The following is a 25199-nucleotide window of genomic DNA, read 5'->3' as shown; positions in this document are numbered from 1 at the left end:
TAGAGTTTGTTAAACGTGTTCAAGAAAGTTTTCTAAATCAATATATAGAGGGACAAACTAGAGGGGATGCAATATTGGATCTCCTGTTAGGAAACGAATTAGGGCAAGTGACAGAAGTCTGTGTAGGGGAGCACTTTGGTTCCAGTGATCATAACACCGTTAGTTTCAATTTGATCATGGACAAGGATAGATCTGGTCCTAGGGTTGAGGTTCTGAACTGGAAGAAGGCCAAATTTGAAGAAATGAGAAAGGATCTAAAAAGCGTGGATTGGGACAGGTTGTTCTCTGGCAAAGATGTGATTGGTAGGTGGGAAGCCTTCAAAGGGGAAATTTTGAGAGTGCAGAGTTTGTATGTTCCTGTCAGGATTAAAGGCAGATTGAATAGGAATAAGGAACCTTGGTTCTCAAGGGATATTGCAACTCTGATAAAGAAGAAGAGGGAGTTGTATGAAATGTATAGGAAACAGGGGGTAAATCAGGTGCTTGAGGAGTATAAGAAGTGCAAGAAAATACTTAAGAAAGAAATCAGGAGGGCTAAAAGAAGACATGAGGTTGCCTTGGCAGTCAAAGTGAAGGATAATCCAAAGAGCTTTTACAAGTATATTAAGAGCAAAAGGATTGTAAGGGATAAAATTGGTCCTCTTGAAGATCAGAGTGGTCGGCTTTGTACGGAACCAAAGGAAATGGGGGAGATCTTAAATAGGTTTTTTGCGTCTGTATTTACTAAGGAAGCTGACATGAAATCTATGGAATTGAGGGAATCAAGTAGTGAGACCATGGAAACTGTACAGATTGAAAAGGAGGAGGTGCTTGCTGTCTTGAGGAAAATTAAAGTGGATAAATCCCCGGGACCTGACAGAGTGTTCCCTCGGACCTTGAAGGAGACTAGTGTTGAAATTGCGGGGGCCCTGGCAGAAATATTTAAAATGTCGCTGTCTACGGGTGAAGTGCCGGAGGATTGGAGAGTGGCTCATGTTGTTCCGTTGTTTAAAAAAGGATCGAAAAGTAATTCGGGAAATTATAGGCCGGTGAGTTTAACGTCAGTAGTAGGTAAGTTATTGGAGGGAGTACTAAGAGACAGAATCTACAAGCATTTGGATAGACAGGGGCTTATTAGGGAGAGTCAACATGGCTTTGTGCGTGGTAGGTCATGTTTGACCAATCTGTTGGAGTTTTTCGAGGAGGTTACCAAGAAAGTAGATGAAGGGAAGGCAGTGGATATTGTCGACATGGACTTCAGTAAGGCCTTTGACAAGGTGCCGCATGGGAGGTTAGTTAGGAAAATTCAGTCGCTAGGTATACATGGGAAGGTGGTAAATTGGATTAGACATTGGCTCAATGGAAGAAGCCAGAGAGTGGTGGTAGAGAATTGCTTCTCTGAGTGGAGGCCTGTGACTAGTGGTGTGCCACAGGGATCAGTGCTGGGTCCATTGTTATTTGTCATCTATATCAATGATCTGGATGATAATGTGGTAAATTGGATCAGCAAGTTTGCTGATGATACAAAGATTGGAGGTGTAGTAGACAGTGAGAAAGGTTTTCAGAGCCTGCAGAGGGACTTGGACCAGCTGGAAAAATGGGCTGAGAAATGGCAGATGGAGTTCAATACTGACAAGTGTGAGGTATTGCACGTTGGAAGGACAAACCAACGTAGAACATACAGGGTTAATGGTAAGGCACTGAGGAGTGCAGTGGAACAGAGGGATCTGGGAATACAGATGCAAAATTCCCTAAAAGTGTTGTCACAGGTAGATAGGATCGTAAAGAGAGCTTTTGGTACATTGGCCTTTATTAATCGAAGTATTGAGTATAAGGGCTGGAATGTTATGATGAGATTGTATAAGGCATTGGTGAGGCCGAATCTGGAGTATTGTGTTCAGTTTTGGTCACCAAATTACAGGAAGGATATAAATAAGGTTGAAAGAGTGCAGAGAAGGTTTGCAAGGATGTTGCCGGGACTTGAGAAACTCAGTTACAGAGAAAGGTTGAATAGGTTAGGACTTTATTCCCTGGAGCGTAGAAGAATGAGGGGAGATTTGATAGAGGTATATAAAATTATGATGGGTATAGATAGAGTGAACGCAAGCAGGCTTTTTCCACTGAGGCAAGGGGAGAAAAAAACCAGAGGACATGGGTTAAGGGTGAGGGGGAAAAAGTTTAAAGGGAACATTGGGGGGGCTTCTTCACACAGAGAGTGGTGGGAGTATGGAATGAGCTGCCAGACGAGGTGGTAAATGCGGGTTCTTTTTTAACATTTAAGAATAAATTAGACAGATATATGGATGGGAGGTGTATGGAGGGATATGGTCCGTGTGCAGGTCAGTGGGACTAGGCAGAAAATGGTTCAGCACAGCCAAGAAGGGCCAAAGGGCCTGTTTCTGTGCTGTAGTTTCTATGGTTCTATGGTAACAGTGGCCCATTTTGTAGACGTTTCATATCGCAGTCGCTGTAGGTCAGCAATAGAGGGGGAGAGTCTGTAAGGTGATGTATTGGGTGGGGGGGGGGGGTAGGTGCTAACTGAGTGGGTTGCATTGTCCTGCATTCCGTAGGGCCTCTCAAGTGAGTCGGTGGTGCAGGCAAACCAAGCAAGTGAAGAACATTCCACCATGCCCCTGACATGTGGTGTGTACTGTACAGGTATATGGTGGAAAGACCTTATGTTGTGAAGGTGTTTATCCTGTGCGTAACTTGAATGAAATCCCACTGTGAATGCCTTGGGCAGGCTGGTTGACTGATCTCTCCCCTCTTTATGCCTGAACGAAGATGGTCCGGGTGATGTCCTACACCAGTGGGTCAAGCTGAGGGTGACGCAGGTGGAGTGTGGCACTGTCTTCATGAGCTGGACCACCTCCAAAACAGTCAGCAGTCGTGTGACCGGATATCTGGTAAGCCTTCCCCTTGCATCACTCCCAGGCTTTGCAACTCGTTGGATGGATCGCATGGAGTACTAGGCTGCATGCCTACGAAAGGATGTGTTGGCATTGGAGACGGTTCAGAGGAGAATCAGGAGTATGATTCCGGGAATGAAAGGGTTAACATGTGAGGCGCATTTGATGTCTCTGAGCCTGTACTCACTGGAGTTTAAAAGAATGAGGGGGGAATCTCGGTGAAGCCCATCAAATAATGAAAGGCCTAGACAGAGTGGATGTGGAGAGGATGTTTCCTATGGTGGGGGAAGCTTAGGACCAGAGGGCACGGCCTCAGAATACAAGGATGTCCCTTTAAAGCAAAGATGAGGGGAAATTTCTTTAACTAGAGGGTGGTGAATCTGTGGAATTGATTCCCACACTCAGCTATAGAGGCTGGGTCTTTGGATATATTTACAGTGGAGGGTGATATGTTCTTGATTAGTCAGGGCATCAAAACCTATGGGGAGAAAGGCAGGAGAATGGGGTTGAAAGAAAGAATAAATCAGGCATGATGGAATGGTGAATCAGACCTGATGGGCTGAATGGCCTAATTCTGCCGCAATGCCTATGGTGAACTTTTTGATTTGCCGAATTTGAACTCACAACTTTGCAAGCAGACTCACTGAGTCCTGATGAAGTATCAAAGTGAGATACCAGATTCGGAGTGACATGTCCCGGAGAGTCAACGGCAAAGTAATTGAGAATGGAATGGAATCCCTGTCTGGAAATTGGTAAATGTGATGAAACATCCCAGTTTCCTTGGCTGAGTAAGTCTAGGGAAGACAACCTCTGGCCCCGCCAAACTCGTGACATTGAGATGCACTTGATCCCAACCCAAACCTCGGTTTGTGTGGATGCTGTGTCATTTGCTACCCTGTTACAAATTAATGCTATGAAATTACAGACAGTACACTGCATACGATTAAAGGAATTATATTTATGAATCTTAAGTAATTTTTTGTACAGAATAACGAAAAGGAAAGTGCCCATTCCAATTAAACAACCAAACGTGCACAAATTGGACCTTGAACTTCTCTGTCACTCACGTGCTGGGCCCTCGGTCAGCGTGAAAGCACACGCCACCTTCCGAACGTCGCTCGCAATCCATCTCGAATGAATGGGTCTCCCACCGGTCATATGCTACAACCCATTCTCCCCAGCATCTTCTCTCTTCATCTCCTCTCAAACAAAAGCCCCAAGCCCAAACTTAGTCTCCCTCATCAGAGAGGACTCATACAGAGAGGGAGTCACGCCCAAGGTGCAGGACACAGGAAAGTGGGTGACAGTCAGGAAGGAGAAACAGGTTTAATGAGCCAGTACAGAGTACCCCTGTGGCCAACCCCTCAACATCAGCTATATCACTTTGGATACTGTCGATAGGAGGTTGACCTAACAGAGAAAAGTCACAGTGGCACTGAGTCTGGCTCTGTGACTCGGAAGGGAAGGTGGGGGGAGAAGAGACACACTGTGGTGTAAGGGGATTCATTTGTTAGGGGAACCAACAGGAGGTTCTGTGGGCAAGAACAAGATTCCTGGATGGTATGTTGCCTCCCGAGTGTCAGGATCTGGGATCATGTCCTCATCATTTCTAAGTGAGAGGGTGAACAGCCAGAGGGCATGATCCATGTAGGTACCAGTGACATGGGTAGGACGAGTGACGAGGTTCGGTTTAGGGAGTTCAGGGGATTAGGTGCTAAGTTAGAGGTCAGGACTTCCAGGGTTGTGATCTCAGGTTTGCTACCCGTACCACTTGCTAGTGAGGTCAGAACTGGGAAGATTATACCGTTTAATATGTGGCAGAGGAGCTGGTGTAGCAGGGAGAGCATAAGATTTTTTTTATTACTGGGCTCTCTTCCGGAGAAGTTCTGTCCCGGTTTGCACCTGAACAGGAAAGGGACAACTATCCTAGCAGGAAGGTTTGTTAATGCTGCACGGTGGGGTTTAAACTGGATTTGCAGGGGAACCAGAGTGCCAGAACAGATAGTGGAGAGGCTGTGGAGGTAGATGTTGGCAAGACCTCAGACAAAGTTAGGAATCAAAAGGTTGAGCATGGTGCAACTAGTGTCCTGAGCTGTTTATATTACAGGTGGATAATAGTGCTGAAAATGAGGGAGCTGGCTTGCAAACGGAGGCCATGTGTAGTGAGGAGCAGCTGATGATAGGGCAAAATTGCAGTCACCGGGATGAGTTGCAACAGAAAAAGAGGACAAAATCAAAAAGGATGAGTACAGGATTGAAGGTGATATATCTGAATGTGAGCAGGTCGATGAACTTGTAGCACAGTTGCAGATTGGCAGGTATGATGTTGTGGGCATCACTGCATCGTAACTGAAAGACGATTATAGCTGGGAGCTTAATGTCTATGGATACGTATTGTATCAAAAGGACAGGCAGGAAGGCAGAGGGGGCAGATATCAAATCATTAGAAAGAGGTGACATAGGGTTGGAAGGTGTTGAATCATTGTGGATAGAGCTAAGGATTTGCAAGGGTAAAAAGACCCTAATGGGAGTCATATGCAGACTCCCAAACAATAGTAAAGATGTGGTCTACAAATTACAATGGGAGATAGAAAGATAGATAGATAGACATTTTATTGATCCTAAAGGAAATTACTGTGTCACAGTAGCATTACAAGTGGACTGATATAAATATTAGAAGAGAAGTAGAAAGAATAAAAAATAAGTTACCTCAATCAGTCTAACAGGAGGAGTCATCACTTCCTGGGCTATAGGTTGACTCATTATAGATCCTGATGGCCGAGGGTAAGAATGACCTCATATATCACTCTGTGGAGCAGCGCAGTTGTCTTAGTCTGTTACTGAAAATGCTCCTCTGTTCAGCCAAGGTGGCATGCAGAGGGTGAGAAACATTGTCCAGAATTGCCAGGATTTTCCAGAGGATCATTTGTTCTACCACAGCCTCCAGCGAGTCCAGTTTGACCCCTATAACAGAGCCAGCCTTTCTAATCAGTTTATTGAGCTTGTTGGCATCACCCATGTTGCCCCAGCACACCACTATATCGAAGATTGTACCAGCGATGACAGACTGGTGGAACATGTGAAGGAGAGGCCTGCAGACTCCAAAGGACCTCCGTCTCCTCAGGAAGTAGAGGTGACTCTGGCCCTTCTTGTACACAGCCTCTGTGTTGGTGCTCCATTCAAAACCTCAGGAGATCAGCAGTTTTGAGATACTTAAACTACCCCGCCTGCCACCAATAATCATTCCACAGTCAAAGTCACTTAGATCACATTTCTTCCCCATTCTGAGGTTTGGTCTGAACAACTGAACCTTTTGACCATGTCTGCATGCTTTTATACATTGAGTTGCTGCAACATGATAGGCTGATTAGATATTTGCATTAATAAGCAGATGTACAAGTGTACCTAATAAAGTGGCCAGTGGGTGTATATTCTGTCTTTTAAACAGCGACAAGTAATAGGTTTGTGCCTCAGTCTTGACTTGAACATCTGGATCGCCAAGCCACCAGACCAAACAAGGTGCACTCCTTCTATGCCACAAGGGAGGAGACGCGGTACTGTCTACAGGGTCAGTCCTTAATAAGGTCATCTTGTCTCCATAGGTCCGCACTGTGACTGACGCGGGTACGCAGGTCAAGGCAACCCAGCGGAGGTATGTTACTCTGCGGGACCTGAAGGCAGAGCTAGACTACAACATCACCACCACTGCTGTCACTGATCAAGGGGAGGGTCCAGTGAGCAACCAGGTGACCATCCAACTCCAGAGGTGTGAACCAGGAGAGACAGGTACAACACAGTTTTCCATTCTTTGCTCCAGAGATACGGATGAGATCCGCTTCGCTTCTCCAGCCACGTTCTGGAGACTTCTCCAAAAGTGTGCAGTTGGGCTCGAGCCATAGAGAGCTTGTTCTGCTCATATAAAGACTAGCTTTATTGTCACATGTGCATTGAAGTATTGCAACATTTAGTGAAACGTATCATTTTGCAACAAGTAACACAGTCCGAGGTTTGTACTGGAGGCAACCCGCAAGAATGGCCACGCTTACAGTGCAAACATAGCATGTCCTCAACCTACCAACCCTAACCTGTTGGTCTTTGGAACGTGGGACGAAGCCAGGTACCCGGAGGAAACCCACGTGCTCACAGGGAGAACATGTAGATGACAGTGGAATTGAACCCTGATGGCTGGGATTGCAATGGCATTATACAAACCACCACACTACTGTGCTATCCGTTGTAGGAGTGTTAACAGGTCCCAGCACCTTTTGTGTTTCACCCACCTCCTGCAGCTTCATGTCACTCCACCACTTTCAGCTGAAGTGACCCTCCGCTCCCTCGCTATCTCCCTTCTCCCTGACTGAAGTTCGTGTTATGTAAGGCTTCCGTTCAAAGTAAAGATAGAACATGGCACATAGAACTCCACAGCACTGTACAGGCCCTTTGGTTCACGATGTTGTGCCGACCTTTTAATCTACTCTAAGATCAATCTAACCCTTCCCTCCCAACAAACCATTCATTTTCTATCATCCATTAAGGGCCTCTTAAATGTCCCTAATGGATCTGCCTCTACCACCACCTCTGGCAGGGCAGTCCACACACCCTCCACTCCCTGTGTGACAAACTTACCTCTGACACCCCCCTTCCTCCAATCACCTCCAAATTCTAAACTTGAGAGAGAGAGATTCTGCAGACGCTGGAATTCCCAAAGCAACACACGCAGAATGCTGGAGGAACTCAGCAGGTTGGACAGCATCTGAGGAAATGAATAAACAGTCAACATTTCGAGCCGAGACCCTTCATCGGGACTGGAAAGGAAGGAATAAAAAGATGGATGGAAGGGAAGGAGGACAATCTAGAAGGTGAAGCCAGGTGGATGGGAAAGATAAAGAGCTGGAGAAGAAGGAATCTGATGGGAGAGAAAGTGATGCCCTCTGGTTTTGGCCATTTCAGCCAGTCTCTGGCTGTTCACTTGATCTATGCCTCTAATCATCTTATTCACTGCTTATCAAGTTATCTCTCATTCCTCTTCACTCCAAAAAGAAAAGCCCTAGCTCGCTCAACGTTTAGTAGACAGTGGACAGCCAGATACTTTTTCCAGGGACAGAAAATACTATTTCTGCTGATGTAAGGAGTATGGATGTTCTCCCAGTGATGGAGTGGTTTCCTTTGGGCACTCTTCTTTCCTCCCACAGTCTAAAGACAAGCGGTTAGTGGGTTAATTGGTCACACAGGTGTATTAAGGTGGTGTACTAAGCTGGAGGGGTCTGTTATTGTGCTGTGTCTCCAAATGTAAATCTAAATCTTTTGGAGTTTGGAGCACCCACACTTGAGTTGGTTGAGATGGAGACTTGTACCAACTGACTCTACTGTCTACGGGGAATGTGGAGTCCGGGACCTCCATTCGTGGACTCATAGTTCCAGGCAGCCCAGAAACAGGCCATTTGGCCCGTCCCCTCCATGCCAACACCTCTAGGTTGTTAATGGATCATTACCAGGTTGTTACTATGCAGGTTAATGGTCTAGCATGGACTAGATGGGCTGAAGGACCTTGTTTCTGTGCTGTAGTGCTTTATGATGCTATAAATGTGCTCATCTACACTAATCCAATTTGCCTACATGAGGACCATATCCTTACCGATTCAACTGTCTGCCTAAATGCTTCTGAAACACAGTCCTTGGATTCCACTTCCTCCTTCCAGATATCACCCACTCAGTGTGGAGAAATAATTCACCCCTCAGGCTCCTTGAAAACTCCGTCCTCTCATTCTAATCCTATGCCATCTTGTTTTTGACCGCCCTAGCATGGGGAAGAAATTCTGATTATCTACCCTATCTATTCAAACATAGGTCAACCCTCTTGCTGGTTCACTTTGGGAAAAGCAAGCCCAACCTCTCCAATCTCTTCCCAATTTCCTCACCCACCTTCCCTCGAGACATTGCTTTCCACAGAAGACAGAATACAGGGTTAATGGCAGGATTCATGAATTGTGGAGGAACAGAGGGACCTTGGGTTCCATGTTCATAGATCCATGCAAGTTGATAGCTTCGTTAAGAAGGCGTGTGGTGTGTTGGCCTTCATTAGTCAGGGGACTGAGTTCTTGAACCACGAGGTACTGTCACACCTCTATAAAACCCTAATTAAATCATACTTTGAGTATTGTGCTCAGTTCTGGTTGCCTCATTATGGAAGGATGTTGAAGCCTTAGAGATGGAGCAGAGGAGACTCAGAGAACACGTCGTATGAGGATAGGTTGAGCAAGCTAGTGCTTTTCTCTTTGGAGTGAAGGAGGATGAGAAGTGACTAGATAGATGATAACAGGTATAGATTGAATGGGCAGCCAGGCACATTGTCCCAGGGTGACAATAGCTAACGCGAGAGGGTCTAATTTCAATGTGGTTGGAGGGAAGTATAGGGGAGATGTCGGGGTAAGTTTTTTTTACACCAAGTGGTGAATGTGTGGAACCCCACCCCTGTGGTGGTGGAGGCAGATATATTAGAGACATTTAAGAGACTCTTAGATAAATACATGGATAATAGAAGAATGGAGGGTTATGTGGGAGGAAAAAGTTAGATTGATCTTGGATTAGGTTAAAAGGTCAGCACAACATTGTGGGCCGAAGGGCCTGTACTGTGATGTGATTTTCTATGTAGAAGATAGATGGTGGGATGGTGGATTGTGGAGTGGGGAGATGGGGTGAAAGATCGGTGGAAACTATTACTGACTGTGCTCTCTCTCCCTCCCTCTCTGCTCCCTCCCTCCCCCCCTCCATCTCCCCCTCTCTCTCTCCCCTACCCCTCTCCCTCTCTCCCTCTTTCCCTCTCTCCCTCTCTCCCTCTCTACCTCTCTCCATCTCTGCCCCTCTCCCTCTCTCCCCTCTCCCTCTCTCTTCCCCCCTGCCCCTCTCCCTCTCTCCCTCTCTCTTTCCCCCCCCTACCCCTCTCCCTCTCTCCCTGTCTTTCAGCACCATCTCTGACTCCAGTGCTGGCCAGTGAGCTGAGGTACAACATCCGATCCCGCTCTCTCCTGATCCAGCTCCCACCCAGCCTACTTCTAGATCGGATTGCGTTGCTGCTCGGACAGACCCTTACAGTGTGGGTGCTGACGGTGGAGGGTGCAGGTAGGAACGGCTCAGGATGGGTTGCCTGTGGGAGTGCCCATCGGCCCTGCAAGGGAGAAGGAGGGGAACAAGATGAGAACAGAAAGGTTGTAAAGATCAGTGTTATTTGTCACACGTACATCGAAGCATCGAACAGTGCTGCCTCACTGAGTGTGTGGACGCAGATAACTTCTCAAAAATCACCTGAGCTGGAAGCTTTCTTTCAGTTTTTAATGTGATCTCTTTTTTTGTGAAACTGTCTAGAATTAAGTAAACTATGTATTAAATTCAACACAGAATCATCGTGTGCCTGCATATACTAACATTGTCAATTGTTCTTACAACGCATTATTTGTGGTTATATTACCTGATGTGATATGTGTGTGAGTTATCAGTACTGTGTTGTGCACCTTGGGGTGGAGGAACACTGTTTCGTTTGGCAGTATACATGGGTGCGGCTGAATGACAATAAGCTGACCTTGAACAGCAGGTGTGAATGAAGGTAACACACATATAACCCTCCATATCTGTACTTTGTAAACACGTGGCGCTAAGATAAATTGAAAGATAACAGTGCTAGACAGACGTAGCGGTTAGCATGATGCTATTACAGCTTGGGGCGTCAAAGTTCAGTTTTCAGTCCCAGAGTCCTATTTAAGGAGTAGGTACGTCCTCCCCATGGGATGCCTGGGTTTCTTCCGAGGGCTCTGGTTTCCTCCCTCAGTCTAGGTTATTGTAAATTGTCCTGTGATTAGGCCACTGTTAAATCAATGGGTTGCAGACAGCATGGCCTAAACGATCAGAAAGGACTGTTATTATAACTAAATAAAGTAATACTTCCTTCAAAATATGTCTAACAAGTGTTTGCCAATATTAGCAACAACTTAGATGTTGCTGTTTCAAGGGTAAGTAAAGAATGGATGAAGATGGACATCTGTCCTTCGTGTGCTTCAGATCAGAATAAGCCACGGTAAGGTGGCGGTTAGTGAGACGCTATTGCTGCTCGGGGTATTCCAGGCTTTGAGGTTCAGTTCCAGCACCGCTCTGTAAAGTGTGAGTGCAGGTATATCCTCCCAGTGCGTTTCCCCAAGGCACTCCGATTTCCTCCCACAGTCCAGAGACGTACCAGTTAGTGGGTTAATAGCTCATCGTAAATGGTCCTGTGAGGTTATTGAGGCAGTGTGGCTCAAAGGTTTGGCAGGGCCTACTCCACAATGAAACAAATAACAGCTTATGTACTGGAAGTGATGTTCATACCGAATGAACTGTGCCTCGAGTAAAATGTGGCATTTGCGCCAACGAAAATCCCAGTCCGAGGATCGTGCTGGGGGCAGCGCCCAACTGCCATGACACTTCTGGTGCTGACGTAGCAAGCCCATAACTCGCTAACCCTAACCTGTGCCCATAACTCGCTAAACCTAACCTGTGCCCATAACTCGCTAACCCTAACCTGTACCCATAACTCGCTAACCCTAACCTGTACCCATATCTCGCTAACCCTAACCTGTGCCCATAGCTCGCTAACCCTAACCTGTACCCATAACTCACTAACCCTAACCTGTGCCCATAATTCACTAACCCTAACCTGTGCCCAAGTGCCATGACACCTCTGGTGCCGACGTAGCAAGCCCATAACTCGCTAACCCTAACCTGTGCCCATAACTCGCTAACCCTAACCTGTGCCCATAACTCGCTAACCCTAACCTGTACCCATATCTCGCTAACCCTAACCTGTGCCCATAGCTCGCTAACCCTAACCTGTGCCCATAACTCACTAACCCTAACCTGTGCCCAAGTGCCATGACACCTCTGGTGCCGACGTAGCAAGCCCATAACTCGCTAACCCTAACCTGTTCCCATAACTCGCTAACCCCAACCTGTTCATCTTGGAATGGAGGAGGGAGCGGTGGCACCTAGGAGAAAACCATGCAGTCACGGAGAGAACATACGAACTCTTTACAAACAGTAGCGGGAATTCAACACCGATCACTGGTGCAGTAATGACATTGCACTGGTGCCCCATAGATTGACAGCAGACAAAACACTCCATCCCCTCTCCCACCAGGACTCCTGCACCAACTTTCCTTCCCTGGCCCCCTCCCTCCGGAATTACCTTTGGAATTAACTAAGCAGAGGGTCACAAAACCCTGGGAGTACCGGAGAGGATCGGGGAAAGCTTGTGCATTTAAATTTGCCAATTCTATACAGAAATGATTTGTCGGATACAGATATTGACCAATTGGTAACCTTGTATCTGGTCAAATTTATTTATTTGGCTCTGGAGACGGGCGGACTCGAGGTCAGTGCCTTTGCAGGAAATCATTGTGTTGTGGGAGATGGAAGATCTCGGTTGTGTGGCAGAGACCCGAGTTCTTTGGGCACAGAGCTCGGAAAAAGCGATGCAATGGACTTTTAACATCGTAAATCAGTGAGTTGTTTGTTAAGTCTCCCCTCTCACTGAAAATGGAGACACCTCTTTTCCTCTTATTAGGGAGAGAGAGAGCCTGTGGTATGTCGAATTACCGAGTGAATGAGTAGTCTTTGGGGTACTGCAAGTCTGTGTCTTTATTGATGCTTTACTGCACCATTGAGTGCCTGGTGGAGGGTTCTGATGCATTTTGCTGGTGGGGGAGGGGGATCGTTGCTTTGCTGCTGCGTGAGTGGGGAGAGTTGGGGGGGCTTTGGGGTTCTAACATCTAACTTTCATTCATTCTTTGGGGCACCTTTCTGTTTTTTTGGATGGCTGTGAAGAAAAAGAATTTCAGGATGTAAATTGTATACATTTCTCTGACATTAAATATACCTTCCAAACCTTTGAAATCTTTGATTTAGAGTTACTGAGCAGAACAGGCTCTTCCCGCCCAACAAGTCCACTCCACCCAACAATCTACCTACTTAACCCTAGCCTAATGTTAGGACAATTTACAATGACCGATTAGCCAACTAATCGGTACATCTTTGGGCTGTGGGAGGAACTGGAGCACTCGGAGTCTGAGTAAACCCACGTGGTCTTGGGAGAACGTGCAAACTCCTTACAGATGGCATTGGAACTGAACCCTGAACTCCGACCCCTGAGCTGTAGTCATGTCACACTAAATGTTTAGCTACTGTGGATTTCCTTATTTGCACAATAAATCACCAGTCACTCTATGGTACTACGGGTGTTGATAGACACTAGAAGGTACAAGTTAATAGCCAATGATATCTTCGAGGTAATAAACTAATTGACCAATAGTTAGTGTGCGTCTTGCATTCCTCATTAGCATCCATGCCTTGTCTTGTCTTATCTTTATCTTTGTCTTGGGGATGATAGAGTTTTGTATCAGCTCGTGCAACTCTACCCGGCCAACTGCCCTGTCTGTGAGGAGTTTGTACGTTCTCCCCACGACTGCATGGATTTCCCCCGGGTGCTCTGCTTTCCTCCCACATTACAGGATTGTGAGCCTGCTATGAAAGTGGGGCAACACTTGAGGTCTGTGCCCGGCTCATTCACAGACTGAGGTGTTCACTGACACAAACAATATATTTCACTGCATGTTTTGATGTACATGTGACAAGTAAAGCTAATTTTTAACCTCTTTAATCTCGCTGGCTAAACCAAATGTCTCTGGACCCTTTAATGTGCAAAAGGGAGCTATGCTCTTCAAAGACCTCTCTTGTCTGGATTAGCATAGAACATTGGATATAGAATAGAGAACATCAGATACAGAACACAGACAATTACAGTACAAGACAGGACCTCCAGCCCACCTTTGAAACTATTGTAAGACCTTTCCTAAATACATAGAAGCATAGAAACATAGAAAACCTACAGGACAATACAGAACTTTTGGCCCATAATGCTGTGCTGAACAATGTACTTACTTTAGAAATTACCTAGGGTTACCTAGGTTTACCCATAGCCCAAACTGTATTTACAGTTTGTTTTTATAAATATTTTAATTATAAGTAAAGTTTTTTTTGTTTATTAAAAATGGTCTTTCCTTTGCCACAGCTTCCACCCTTCCACCTACCCACCCCCCCTTCCTGATGTGTGATATCTGTTTCTTCCAGCCGGCATGGGTCTAGCCCCTGAGGATGTCCCTGATGCCCAGGATGCCACGCACGGACAGACAGATGTCGGCGGGAGTGGGGTCTACGTAGCCCACTGTCATCGCTGGTGCCACCTTTCCCCAGTGCTCCCAGACCCCCTTAGCAGCCTCGGAATATTCCAGCTCGGAGGTGGGGAGGCGTGCCCTCCAGCCCGGGCATGCAACGGGCCGCTCCACAGCAACACAACCTACAGGTAGGCAGAACGGTTGCTGGGCATATGCGGGCAATGCCAACATTCAAAGGAACTCCATGGGGCCTTTGACATTGCCTGACGTGTTGCCGTACAGTGCAAAAAGATTTAGCTCTTAAAGAGAAAAGAATGACTCTTCTGTCCACTGGCAAGTGTTGCTACAAAATTAACAGATACTGCTTTGCGGGGTAGGAGATCTGGGGAATGCTCCCAGAGGGTTAAAAGAACAAAACACTCTTCCATCCACTGGGGGGTGTTGCTACTGAAACAATAGTTGGGAGATGGGTGGGGGAGATCTCCCAGAAGGTCAAAGGGAGCTTAAGGGGAGGGAGAATAGCAGCATGAAATGGCAGGAACCCTCCGGGTATGTAGTGTAGGTGCTGTCAGGGAGATGTCTACCAAGAGAAGTGCGTATTCTCTAAATGCCTGCACTCTGGGGCAGATCATCTCCTCTTGAGAATGGAGTCTGCTGAGCTGTCCAGTGAACTGACTGAGGACAGAGTCAGCATTTCCAGTGTGATAGGGCAGAAGTGGAATCCTCAATTGGAGGCAGTCATTCCCCAGAGGGAAGGGGAGGGAGGAGGGGGGTGGAGGGAACGTCGACTCAGACCATGAGAGGCCTGCGTCGGGCATTTTCATGCCTTACAAGGAGCAGATTGGAAGTCTGTGTGGGGCACCACTCTCACTAATGAAGTTACAGTACTGTGTATCATTAATCTCCAACGGGGTCTTGGAATCATGAGAAAAATGTCTACACCAAACATTTGTCCCAGGAGAGTCCACGGTGACTAGGCAGAAGGGATGATTTTAAATTAGTTTAATTGGTTCGGCACAACACTGTGGGCTGAAGGACCTGGCCTTCTGCTGTACTGTTCTATGTTCAGAAGGCAAACGAAGGGGTTGAAGAATCAGCAGAAGGGAAGTCGACATGCCAACAGGATCAGGAATACGGAATACTGAATGAAGCAGAGATTATAATCACCAAATTCATGGTATTCTGTGATTCATTGCAATCGTTATAACCATGGACTGGAGTTCTTAGATTTTAACAATTGAGTTTGGAGATGCAGCACAGTAATTGGCCCAAGCTACTGAATTGCACCCACGTTCAAAGTAAATTTATTGTCAAACTACATATATATCACCATAAAATATGCTGAGATTCATTTTCTTGCAGGCATTCACCATAGGCAAAGAAACACAATTAAAACTACACAGAAAGACGGACACATAACCAAGGTGCAAAGAGCAACAAACTGCACAAATACAAGTATAAATAAGTAAATAATAATGAATATTGAGAACATGAGCCATAGAAAGTGACCTATTAACCTACTAACTGGTACGTCTTGGGAATGTCGGAGCAAATCCCCTGGAGGAAACCCACATGGTCACAGGGACTGTGAGGGCAGGAGAATGGGATTCAGAGTGATAATAAATCAGCCATGATGGAACGATGGAATATTAAATATAATTCTGCCCCTACAGTATGTCTTATGGTCTTGTGGTCTTATGAACAACATATAAACTCCTTACAAGCAGCAGTAAGAATTCAAACCGGATCTCTGGCATTGTAATAACTTTACAACCAAATCACGTTCTGGGAGTATGTCCAGCCAGTAGCTGGTGTGTGTGTGTGTGTGTGTGTGTGTGTGTGTGTGTGTGTGTAAGGGTGCATGCACGTGAATAAAAGGATAAGGTTTTCCAGTAGAAGTGGAGGAATGACGTTCATTGTTGTTTTGTGGATCTCAGGGTTCGCTACGTGCTTATGGGCAATGGGACTCCAGTCTTCTTCAGCCAGTGGTCGGAGCCACTTACTACCAGCACAGGTAGGCTTGCCGATGTGATCAACAGGGTGAATGGGATTAGTCCAACTCCCAGACCTCTGCAGAGTTGGATCTACCGGGACACTAAAATCTGAGGGACGTCTAAGGGAGAGCGTGGGACTGGGGAGGGCTTGGTGGATACAACCAGTGGAGGGGTTGTGAAGAAGCAGGGAGTCCTCAGTGAGCTGGTGCCAACACCAGAGGACAGCACTGTCACTATTCTTTCAGATCTGATCCGCAAGACACAAAACACAGGAGCAGAATGAGGCCATTCGGCCCGTCTAGTCTGCTCCGTCATTCAATCATGGCAGAGTTATTAATTTTCTCAACACCATTCTCCTGGCTTCTCCCCGTAACCTTTGGTGCCCTGATTAATCGAGAACCTATCAACCTCTGCTTTAAATGTACCCAACACCGTGGCCTCCACGGCCACCTGTGGCAATGAATTCCACAGATTCTCCACCTTCTGGCCGTCGAAATTCCTCCTCGTCTCTGTTCTAAATGAACATCCCTCTATTCTGAGGAAGAAATTCCTCCTCGTCTCTGTTCTAAATGGAAAACCCTCTACTCTGCAGCTGTGCCCTCTGGTCCAAGACCCTCCCACTGTTGGAAATATCCTCTCCACGTCCACTCTATCTAGCCCTTTCAATATTTGATAGGTTTCAATGAGATCCCCCCTCATTCTTCTAAGCTCCAGTGAGTAGAGGCCCAAATGCTGCTCGTGTGCTCACCCTTCCAGTTGTGGACTCATTCTCATGAATCTCCTCTGGACATACTTCAATGCCAACACTCTTCTCTTGGACCAGGGGCCCTAAGCTGTTCATGTTACTCCAAGTGCAGTCTGATCAATGGGTGATAAAGCCTCAGCAAGAATGTGATCCTCACACCATCCTCCCCCCCCCCACACCTTTCCCTCACCTACACCTTCCCTCCTGACCCTTGCCTCAGCCCACTCTCCTCCTACGCTCTGCCGGCTCTCACGCCTGCTCCGCCCAGCCCATCCTTTGTTCTTGTCCCTGACTCCCGCACCATGCCTGAAATAATACAGGGAAGAGAGAGTGATTTTCCAAAATTTAACATCGACCAATACATCACAGAAACAGGCCCTTCACCCACAATGTCATGCAGAACCAATTAAATTAGAAATGGCTAGCTAAGCTAATCCTCTCTGCTACATAACGTCCATATCCATCCATTTTCCTCACAGTCATGTGCCTATCTAACAGTCTCTAATGTATCTGCCTCTACCACCCCCCCAGGGACCACATTCCAGTCGCCCACAACCCTGCATGTAAAACAACTTTGCCCTCACATCTCCTTTGAAATTACCCCCTCTCACCTTAAAAGATTGCCCTCTGGTATTAGATATTTCAGTCCTGGGGAAGAAGATACTCTCTATCTACCCTGTCTATGCCTCTCAGAATCTTATAATCCTCTATCAGATCTCTCCTCAGCCTCCACCACTCCAGAGGAATCAACACAAGGTCGTCCAGCCTCTCGTTACAGCTCATGCCCTCTAAACCAGGCAGCATCCTGGTGAACCTCTTTTGCCCCTCTCCGAAGCCTCATCATCCTTCCTATAGTGGGGCGACCAGAACTGTATGCCACAGTTCAGATGCAGCCCAAATAGAGTTTTGTAACTTCCCGACTTTGGAGCTCAGTGCCTCGACTGATAAATGCAAGCATGCCATTTGCCTTCTTCGCCACCTTATCAACCTGTGTAGCCACTTTCACTTGGACCCCGAGATCCCTCTGCTCATCAACACGGTTAAGGGTCAATAGTAGTGGAAACCAGGGATATGAGCAACTCTGGCGTAACAGGTCAGCCACCAGCTTATTGAATGATAGGGTGTATTAGAGGGGCTGAATGGCCTGGTGGGGTGGTCCCAAGGCTTCCCGGGATAAGAAGGAGCCCTGTGAAGAGAGGCTGGATAGTCTGGGCCTGTGTTCATCGGAATTTAAATGAATGAGTTAAGAAAAGAAAGATAAGCTTTTTAAACATGCTGGAAATCACACACAATGCTGAAGGAACTCAGCATCTATGGAGGGGAATAAACAGGCAACCTTCTGGGCCGTGACCCTTCGTTAGGACGAGAAAGGAAGGGGGGCGAAGCCAGAATAAGAAAGTAGGAGGGAGAGGGAGAGTAGAAGCTGATGGCTGATGGGTGATAGGTGAGACCAGGTGAGGGAGAAGGTGGGTGGGTGGGGGAGAGGAGGATGATAGCTGGAAAAGGTGAAGGGCTGAAGAGGAAGGAATCTGATAGGAGAGGAGCGCAGACCAAGGGGAAGGAGAAGGGACACCAGAGGGAGGTGAGGGGGATGAAGTGGAAGCTGGGAGCTGATAGGTGGAAGAGGAAAAGGACTGAAATTCCAGTATCTGTAGAATAACTTGGGTTTTTGCTTCTATTCTGGGACGGAGCCCTCTGGTCCTAGACTCCCCACTATGGGAAGCATCCTCTCCACATCCACTCTATCTAGATCTTTCAATATTAGGTAGGTTTTAATAGTTCTCCCCTGATTCTTCTGAAACTCACCTGACCCCCTCTCTTCCTTGCTACCTCACCCCTCTATCACCTCAACCCCACGCACCGCTGACATTGCTGATGAATGGGATTTTGCTCGGAGGACAGGCCACAGTGCATAGCACAGTAGAGGCCATTCAGCCCACAATGTTGTGCTGACCTTCAACCGCCTCTAAGATCAGAACAAGGTGGATTGTGAGGTCAAAGGTCTATCTGCACATAGTTAAGGAACTGTTTAGTAGCTTTATAACATGGGGTTGAAGTTTTCCTTGAGCCTAGCGGTACGTGATTTCAGTCGTTTGTATTTTTTCCCGTTGGGAGGGGGGAAGAGTGAGGGATTAACACAGGTAACCGGGTCAGAGGACTCTGCTGACAGCAGCACACCAGAGACCCCTGTCTTGGTCAGCCTTTCTCATTGTCCCCAGGTGTAGCCCGTCTTCCTGATGTTAGCTTCAAGGTCGCGTCACCAGCGTACTTTTGCCATCCTTTCTTCCGCTTTCCCTGGAGATTGCACATTAGCGCTTGCCTGCTGCTGTTGGTACTTGGCTAATGCCATCTTCTTTTCCTTCGTTTGGTCCTGGATGTTAGAAGGTTAATCAGCTCTGTGGCTTCCACAGGCTTGCGACTTTCACCGCACAACTTCATACGTCTTCGAGGTAAAGATCCTTCCAATCCCAGGGATGAAGCCTTTGGAGTTTCTGTAGCTCTGGGTTTTTTACAAGATAGGACTGCTAACCCCATGCCTTATCTTCCTCCTTTCACAGCCGGGCTTGGGACCGTCCGTGGCAGAGTTTGGGGTTAATGTAGGGTTAGTGTAACTGGGTGTATAACAGAGAACTGACGGGCCTAACTTCCAGTTTCTTTCCCATGACCTATTAATCCAAGCTGGGTTGTTCAGTGGGTGCAGACTCTCCAGGGTCATTATCCATCCTGGCAGCAGGGGGCAGCACATTCCACTTCATGGCCCTCAGAGTGGTGTTAAAGAAATAAAACTGGTACTGTAAATGGGTGAAAGGCATTTTACAATCCCAGTGCTTTGTTTACAAAAATATATTTATTATAAATTCAAACCATTACAGTACAATCACATTACAAACAAAAATTAGACAATTCACAATTGACACAGACCGAACTAAAACATCACCTTCTCATTGAGGACGGTATTTATCTTCCACGGTGCCCAACAATCCCAGAACACCTCTATGTTACTCTTTATCCACATCTACCCGGGCACGAGCATACCCCTTGAGTATTGCCAGGCAGTCAGCTGGTCCGAGTGCTGCAGTACCCGTCTTTAGGACCCACAGATAGCTACCTTAGTCAACACCAGCAACAGGTTAACTAGGACATCCCCTTCCTCCCTGCCCTCCCCTTACTGGATGGGACCGAAGATAAAGAGGGTGGGGCTAAAATGCAGCCGAAAGGTGAGGAGCAGCCTCCTCAGGTGGGAACCGATCCGAAGTGACGGAGGAAAGGGAGGTTGGCTCACAAAGAAAGTTTGGAGACAGTGCGGGAGGGAGGATAGGCAGGTGACAGAGGAGGGACGTGCTCAGTCCGTTGGTCTGAGATGTGTCTATTTTAATGCAAGGAGTATCACGAACAAAGTGGATGAGCTTAGAGCATGGATCAGCACTTGGAGCTATGATGTTGTGGCCATTACAGAGACTTGGATGGCTCAGGGGCAGGAATGGCTACTTCAAGTGCTGGGTTTTAGATGTTTCAGAAAGGACAGGGAGGAAGGCAAAAGAGGTGAGGGCGTGGCACTGTTGATCAGAGATAGTGTCACGGCTGCAGAACAGAAGGAAGTCATGGAGGGGTTGTCTACGGAGTCTCTGTGGTTGGAAGTTAGGAATGGGGGGGGTCAATAACTCTACTGGGTGCTTTTTATAGATCACCCAGTAGTAACAGGGACATCAAGGAGAAGACAGGGTGACAGATTCTGGAAAGGAGTAATAATAACAGGGTTATTATTGTGGTGAGAGATTTTAATTTCCCAAATATTGATTGACATCTCCCTAGAGTGAGGGGTTTAGATGGGGTAGAGTTTGGTAGGTGTGTTCAGGAAGGTTTACTTGACACAATATGTAGATAAGCCTACAAGAGGAGAGGCTGTACTTGATTTGGTATTGGGAAATGAACCTGGTCAGGTGTCAGGTCTCTCAGTGGGAGAGCATTTTGGAGATCGTGATCACAATTCTATCTCCTTTACCATAGCATTGGAGAGGAATAGAAACAGACAAGTTAGGAAAGTGTTTAATTGGAGTAAGGGGAAATATCAGGCTATCAGGCAGGAACTTGGAACCATAAATTGGAAACAGATGTTCTCAGGGAAACGTACCGAAGAAATGTGGCAAATGTTCAGGGGATATTTGCGTGGAGTTCTGCATAGGTACGTTCCAATGAGACATGGAAAGGATGGTTAGATACAAGATCCGTGGTGTACAAAGGCTGTTGTAAATCTAGCCAAGAAGAAAAGAAAAGCTTACGAAAGGTTCAAAAAACTAGGTAATGATAGGAATTTAGAAGGTTATGAGGCTAGCAGGAAGGAGCTTTAGAATGAAATTAGGAGAGCCAGAAGGGTCCATGAGAAGGCCTTGGCAGACAGGATTAAGGAAAACCCCAAGGCATCCTACAAGTATGTGAAGAGCAAGAGGATAAGATGTGAGAGAATATGACCAATCAAGTGTGACAGTGGAAAGTGTGTATGGAACCGGAGGAAATAGCCGATAATGAATACTTTGCTTCAGTATTCACTACAGAAAAGGATCTTGGCGACTGTTGGGATGACTTGCAGTGAACTGAAAAGCTTGAGAATGTAGATATTAAGAAAGAGGATGTGCTGGAGCTTTTGGAAAGCATCAAGTTGGATAAGTCACCGGGACCGGATGGCATGTACCCCAGGCTACTGTGGGAAGCGAGGGAGGAGATTCCTGAGCCTCTGGCAATGATCTTTGCATCATCAATGAAGACAGGAGAGGTTCTGGAGGATTGGAGGGTTGTGGATGTTGTTCCTCTATTCAAGAAAGGGAGTAGGGATAGCCCAGAAAATTATAGACCAGTGAGTCTTACTTCAGTGGTTGGTAAGTTGATGGAGAAGATGAGAGGCAGGGTTTATGAACATTTGGAGAGGTATAATCTGATTAGGAATAGTTAACATGGCTTTGTCAAAGGCAAGTCGTGCCTTACGAGCCTGATTGAATTTTTTGAAGATGTGACTAAACACATTGATGAAGGAAGAGTAGTAGATGTAATGTATACGGATTTCAGCAAGGCATTTGTTAAGGTACCCCATGCGAGGCTTTTTGAGAAAGTAAGGAGGCATGGGATCCAAGGAGACATTGCTTTGTGGGTCCAGAACTGGCTTGCCCCCAGAAGGCAAAGAGTGGTTGTAGACAGGTCATAGACCAGTGACCAGTGGTGTGCCTCAGGGATCTGTTCTGGGATCCCTACTCTTTGTGATTTTTATAAATGACCTGTATGAGGAAGTGGAGGGATGAGTTAGTAAATTTGCTGATGACGCAAAGGTTGGGTGTGTTGTGGATAGTGTGGAGGGCTGTCAGCGTTTACAGCGGGACATTGATAGGATGCAAAACTGGACTGAGAAGTGGCAGATGGAGTTCAACCCAGATAAGTGTGAGGTGGTTCATTTTGATAGGTCAAATATGATGGCAGAATATAGTATTCATGGTAAGACTCTTAACCGTGTGAAGGATCAGAGGGATCTTGGGGTTCGAGTCCATAGGACACTCAAAGCTACTACGCAGATTGACTCTGTGAAGGCTTATATTAGAGAACAAATTGTTTCTTATACTGCAAGTGTTAAGAAAAAAGCTAATAAAGAAAGAATTGAATTCGCTAATCAGTTGAAACAATTAGACTGAAAATATGCCTTGGCTCCGGATCCTGCTTTATGTAAAAGGCATGTTGAAATTAAAACTAAATATGACCTTTTTTTAACATATCCTATTGAAACTCAACTCCTAAAAGATAAAAGTCTATTTTATATTCATGGAGACAAAACAGGTAAATTATTGGCAAAACGATTAAAAACCTCTACAGCTAAACGGCAAATTAAAGAAATTTATAAAGCTAATGGTGATAGGACAACTGACCATTTAGAAATAAATGATACCTTTATAGAATTTTATTCTGAACTTTATAGTTCTGACCCTCCTAAAGATAATACTGTAGTGAATAATTTTTTGGACCAATTATGCATTCCTACACTTTCTATTGATAACCGAAAACAGTTAGATCAACCTATTTCTTATGAGGAAATTGCCGAGGCTGTACGTTCATTGCACTCAGGGAAGGCTCTGGATCCTGATAAGTTTTCTGGAGAATTTTATAAGGCTTTTTCCTCACTGCTTATACCTCATTTATGTTCAGTCTTTTCGGATTCCTTTAAGCTGGGTAGGTTGCCACAATCTTTTTATGAAGCTTCTATTTCGCCTATCCTTAAAAAGAATAAGAACCCAACCGAATGCTCTTCATATAGACCAATCTCCTTACTTAATGTTGATACTAAAATCCTATCCAAAGTTCTGGCTCGTAGGATTGAAAATATTTTACTATCTATCATTTCTGATGATCAGTCTGGATTTATTAAAAATCGATATTCCCACTTTAATATTTGTCATTTATTAAATGTTATCTATTCTCCTTCTAAGAAGATATCAGAATGAGTGATATCCTTAGACGCTGAGAAGACTTTCGATGGGGTTGAATGGAATTATTTATTTAAAACCTTAGAAAAATTTAATTTTGGGCCCGATTTCATTCAATGGATCAAATTACTTTATTTATCTCCCTCTGCTCGGGGTCTTTCTAATTTTCAGAATTCCAAACCATTTAAACTTCAACGTGGAACCAGGCAAGGCCTTTGAGTCCTTTGCTCTTTGATCTGGCCTTAGAACCCTTAGCCATTGCTTTTCGAGAATCTAGTGACATCACCGGTATTTTAAGGAGAGGTACTACCCACAAAGTTTCGCTCTATGCTGATGACCTATTGCTTTTTATTTCTAATGTCGAGACTTTGTTATCTCCTGCGCGTTCTTTACTCTCCTGTTTCAGCCAGTTCTCAGGATATAAACCAAATTTACATAAGAGTGAACTTTTTCCTTTGAATAATTTGGTATCAATTAATACTAACCTTCCTTTTAAAATTGTAAGAAATCAATTTACCTGTTTGGGTGTAACAATTACCAAGAATTATAAACACCTACTTAAAGAAAATTTTCTTACCCTACTGAATTATGTAAAAAGGGCATTATCAAATTGATCACCCCTCTCATTATTGTTGATTGGCCGAATTAATCCGATTAAAATGAATATCTTACTTAAATTTATATACCTTTCTCAGGCCTTACCCATTCTCATTCCTAAATCCTTTTTTGATTCTCTTGATTCTATTATGTTTTCTTATATACGGAAAAACAAACATTCTCAATTAAATAAAGTTCATCTTCAAAAAGTTAAAAAGAATGGAGGTTTTATTACTGGGCAGTCAATAACGAAATCTTACATTTTGGTCATATTATATTAACCTTGAGGACTGTCCGGTATGGATTTCTTTAGAAGCTAACTCGATTAATAAATTTTGTATCATTGATCTTCTTGGATCCTCACTTCCTTTATCCTTAAGTAAACTAACTGACAATTTGGTAGTTAAACATACTTTGAGGATTTGGATACAATTTAGAAAATACTTTGGTTTATTGAGATTTTCTCTTTCAAGTCCCGTTTTTTCTCATTTTTTTTAAACCTTCCATGACCGATCTAGTTTTTAAAGAATGGGATAGATTGGGTATTAAATGCTTCCAGGATTTGTTAGTTGGAGGAAGTCTCTTTTTGTTTGAGCAATTGTCAGCTAAATATAGCTTACCAAAAACCCACTTTTTCAATATCTACAAATTAGAGACTTTCTGCGATCTCAATTATATACATTTCCTAAAACTCCCAATAAGGACTTAATAGATGTAATTTCTAATTTGAAACCTTTTCATAATGGTTCAATATCCAATATTTATGGCATGCTGCTGGGAATGAGAAATGCTCCTTTAGACAAAATTAAGAATCCCTGGGAACAAGATTTACAGACATCAATTTCTGAGGAAACTTGGAATCAAATTTTTTAATTGGTTAACACTTCATTGTTATGTGCCCGCCACTCCCTCCTACAATTTAAAGTGGTCCATAGGGCCTACGTGACTAAGGATAAGCTGTCTTGTTTTTATCCAGATATATCTCCCTATTGTGATAGATGTAACAATGGAGAAGCTTCACTAATTCATATGTTTTGGACATGTCCCAGTCTTGAAAAATACTGGAAGGAAATATTCCAAACTTTCTCTGTACTTTTCAAAGTAAATTTTAAGCCTAACCCTTTGACTGCCTTGTTCGGTATTGTTGGAGGAAAAGATATTATTTTGGAGACACCTGATTTGCACATTTTGGCTTTTATTTCTCTTATAGCCAGGAGGGCACTCTTGCTTAAATGGAAGGATGTTGTTCCGCCTGCTCACGCTCAATGGTTAAGCGATATTATGTCATGCTTAAATTTAGAGAAGATTCGTTGTTCAGT

General features: G+C 45.2%; 1 protein-coding gene across 2 annotated transcripts in view; it reads left to right on the top strand.

Annotated features, from left to right (window-relative positions):
* Window positions 1–25199, top strand: part of LOC140194690 (uncharacterized) — an 81175-nt gene that overhangs the window by 44459 nt on the left and 11517 nt on the right. For both annotated transcript variants that reach the window (XM_072251948.1, XM_072251947.1), the window contains 5 exons: window positions 2764–2885; window positions 6491–6674; window positions 9852–10007; window positions 14040–14271; window positions 16021–16097. In XM_072251948.1, coding sequence (XP_072108049.1) covers window positions 2764–2885; window positions 6491–6674; window positions 9852–10007; window positions 14040–14271; window positions 16021–16097 — 771 coding nt within the window. The remainder of the gene's footprint in view (window positions 1–2763; window positions 2886–6490; window positions 6675–9851; window positions 10008–14039; window positions 14272–16020; window positions 16098–25199) is intronic.

Source organism: Mobula birostris, chromosome 3 (genome assembly GCF_030028105.1).
Source record: "Mobula birostris isolate sMobBir1 chromosome 3, sMobBir1.hap1, whole genome shotgun sequence".
Lineage (NCBI taxonomy): Eukaryota > Metazoa > Chordata > Chondrichthyes > Myliobatiformes > Myliobatidae > Mobula > Mobula birostris.
The sequence above is the reverse complement of the archived record's forward strand: the minus strand, read 5'-3'. Positions and strand labels throughout refer to the sequence as shown.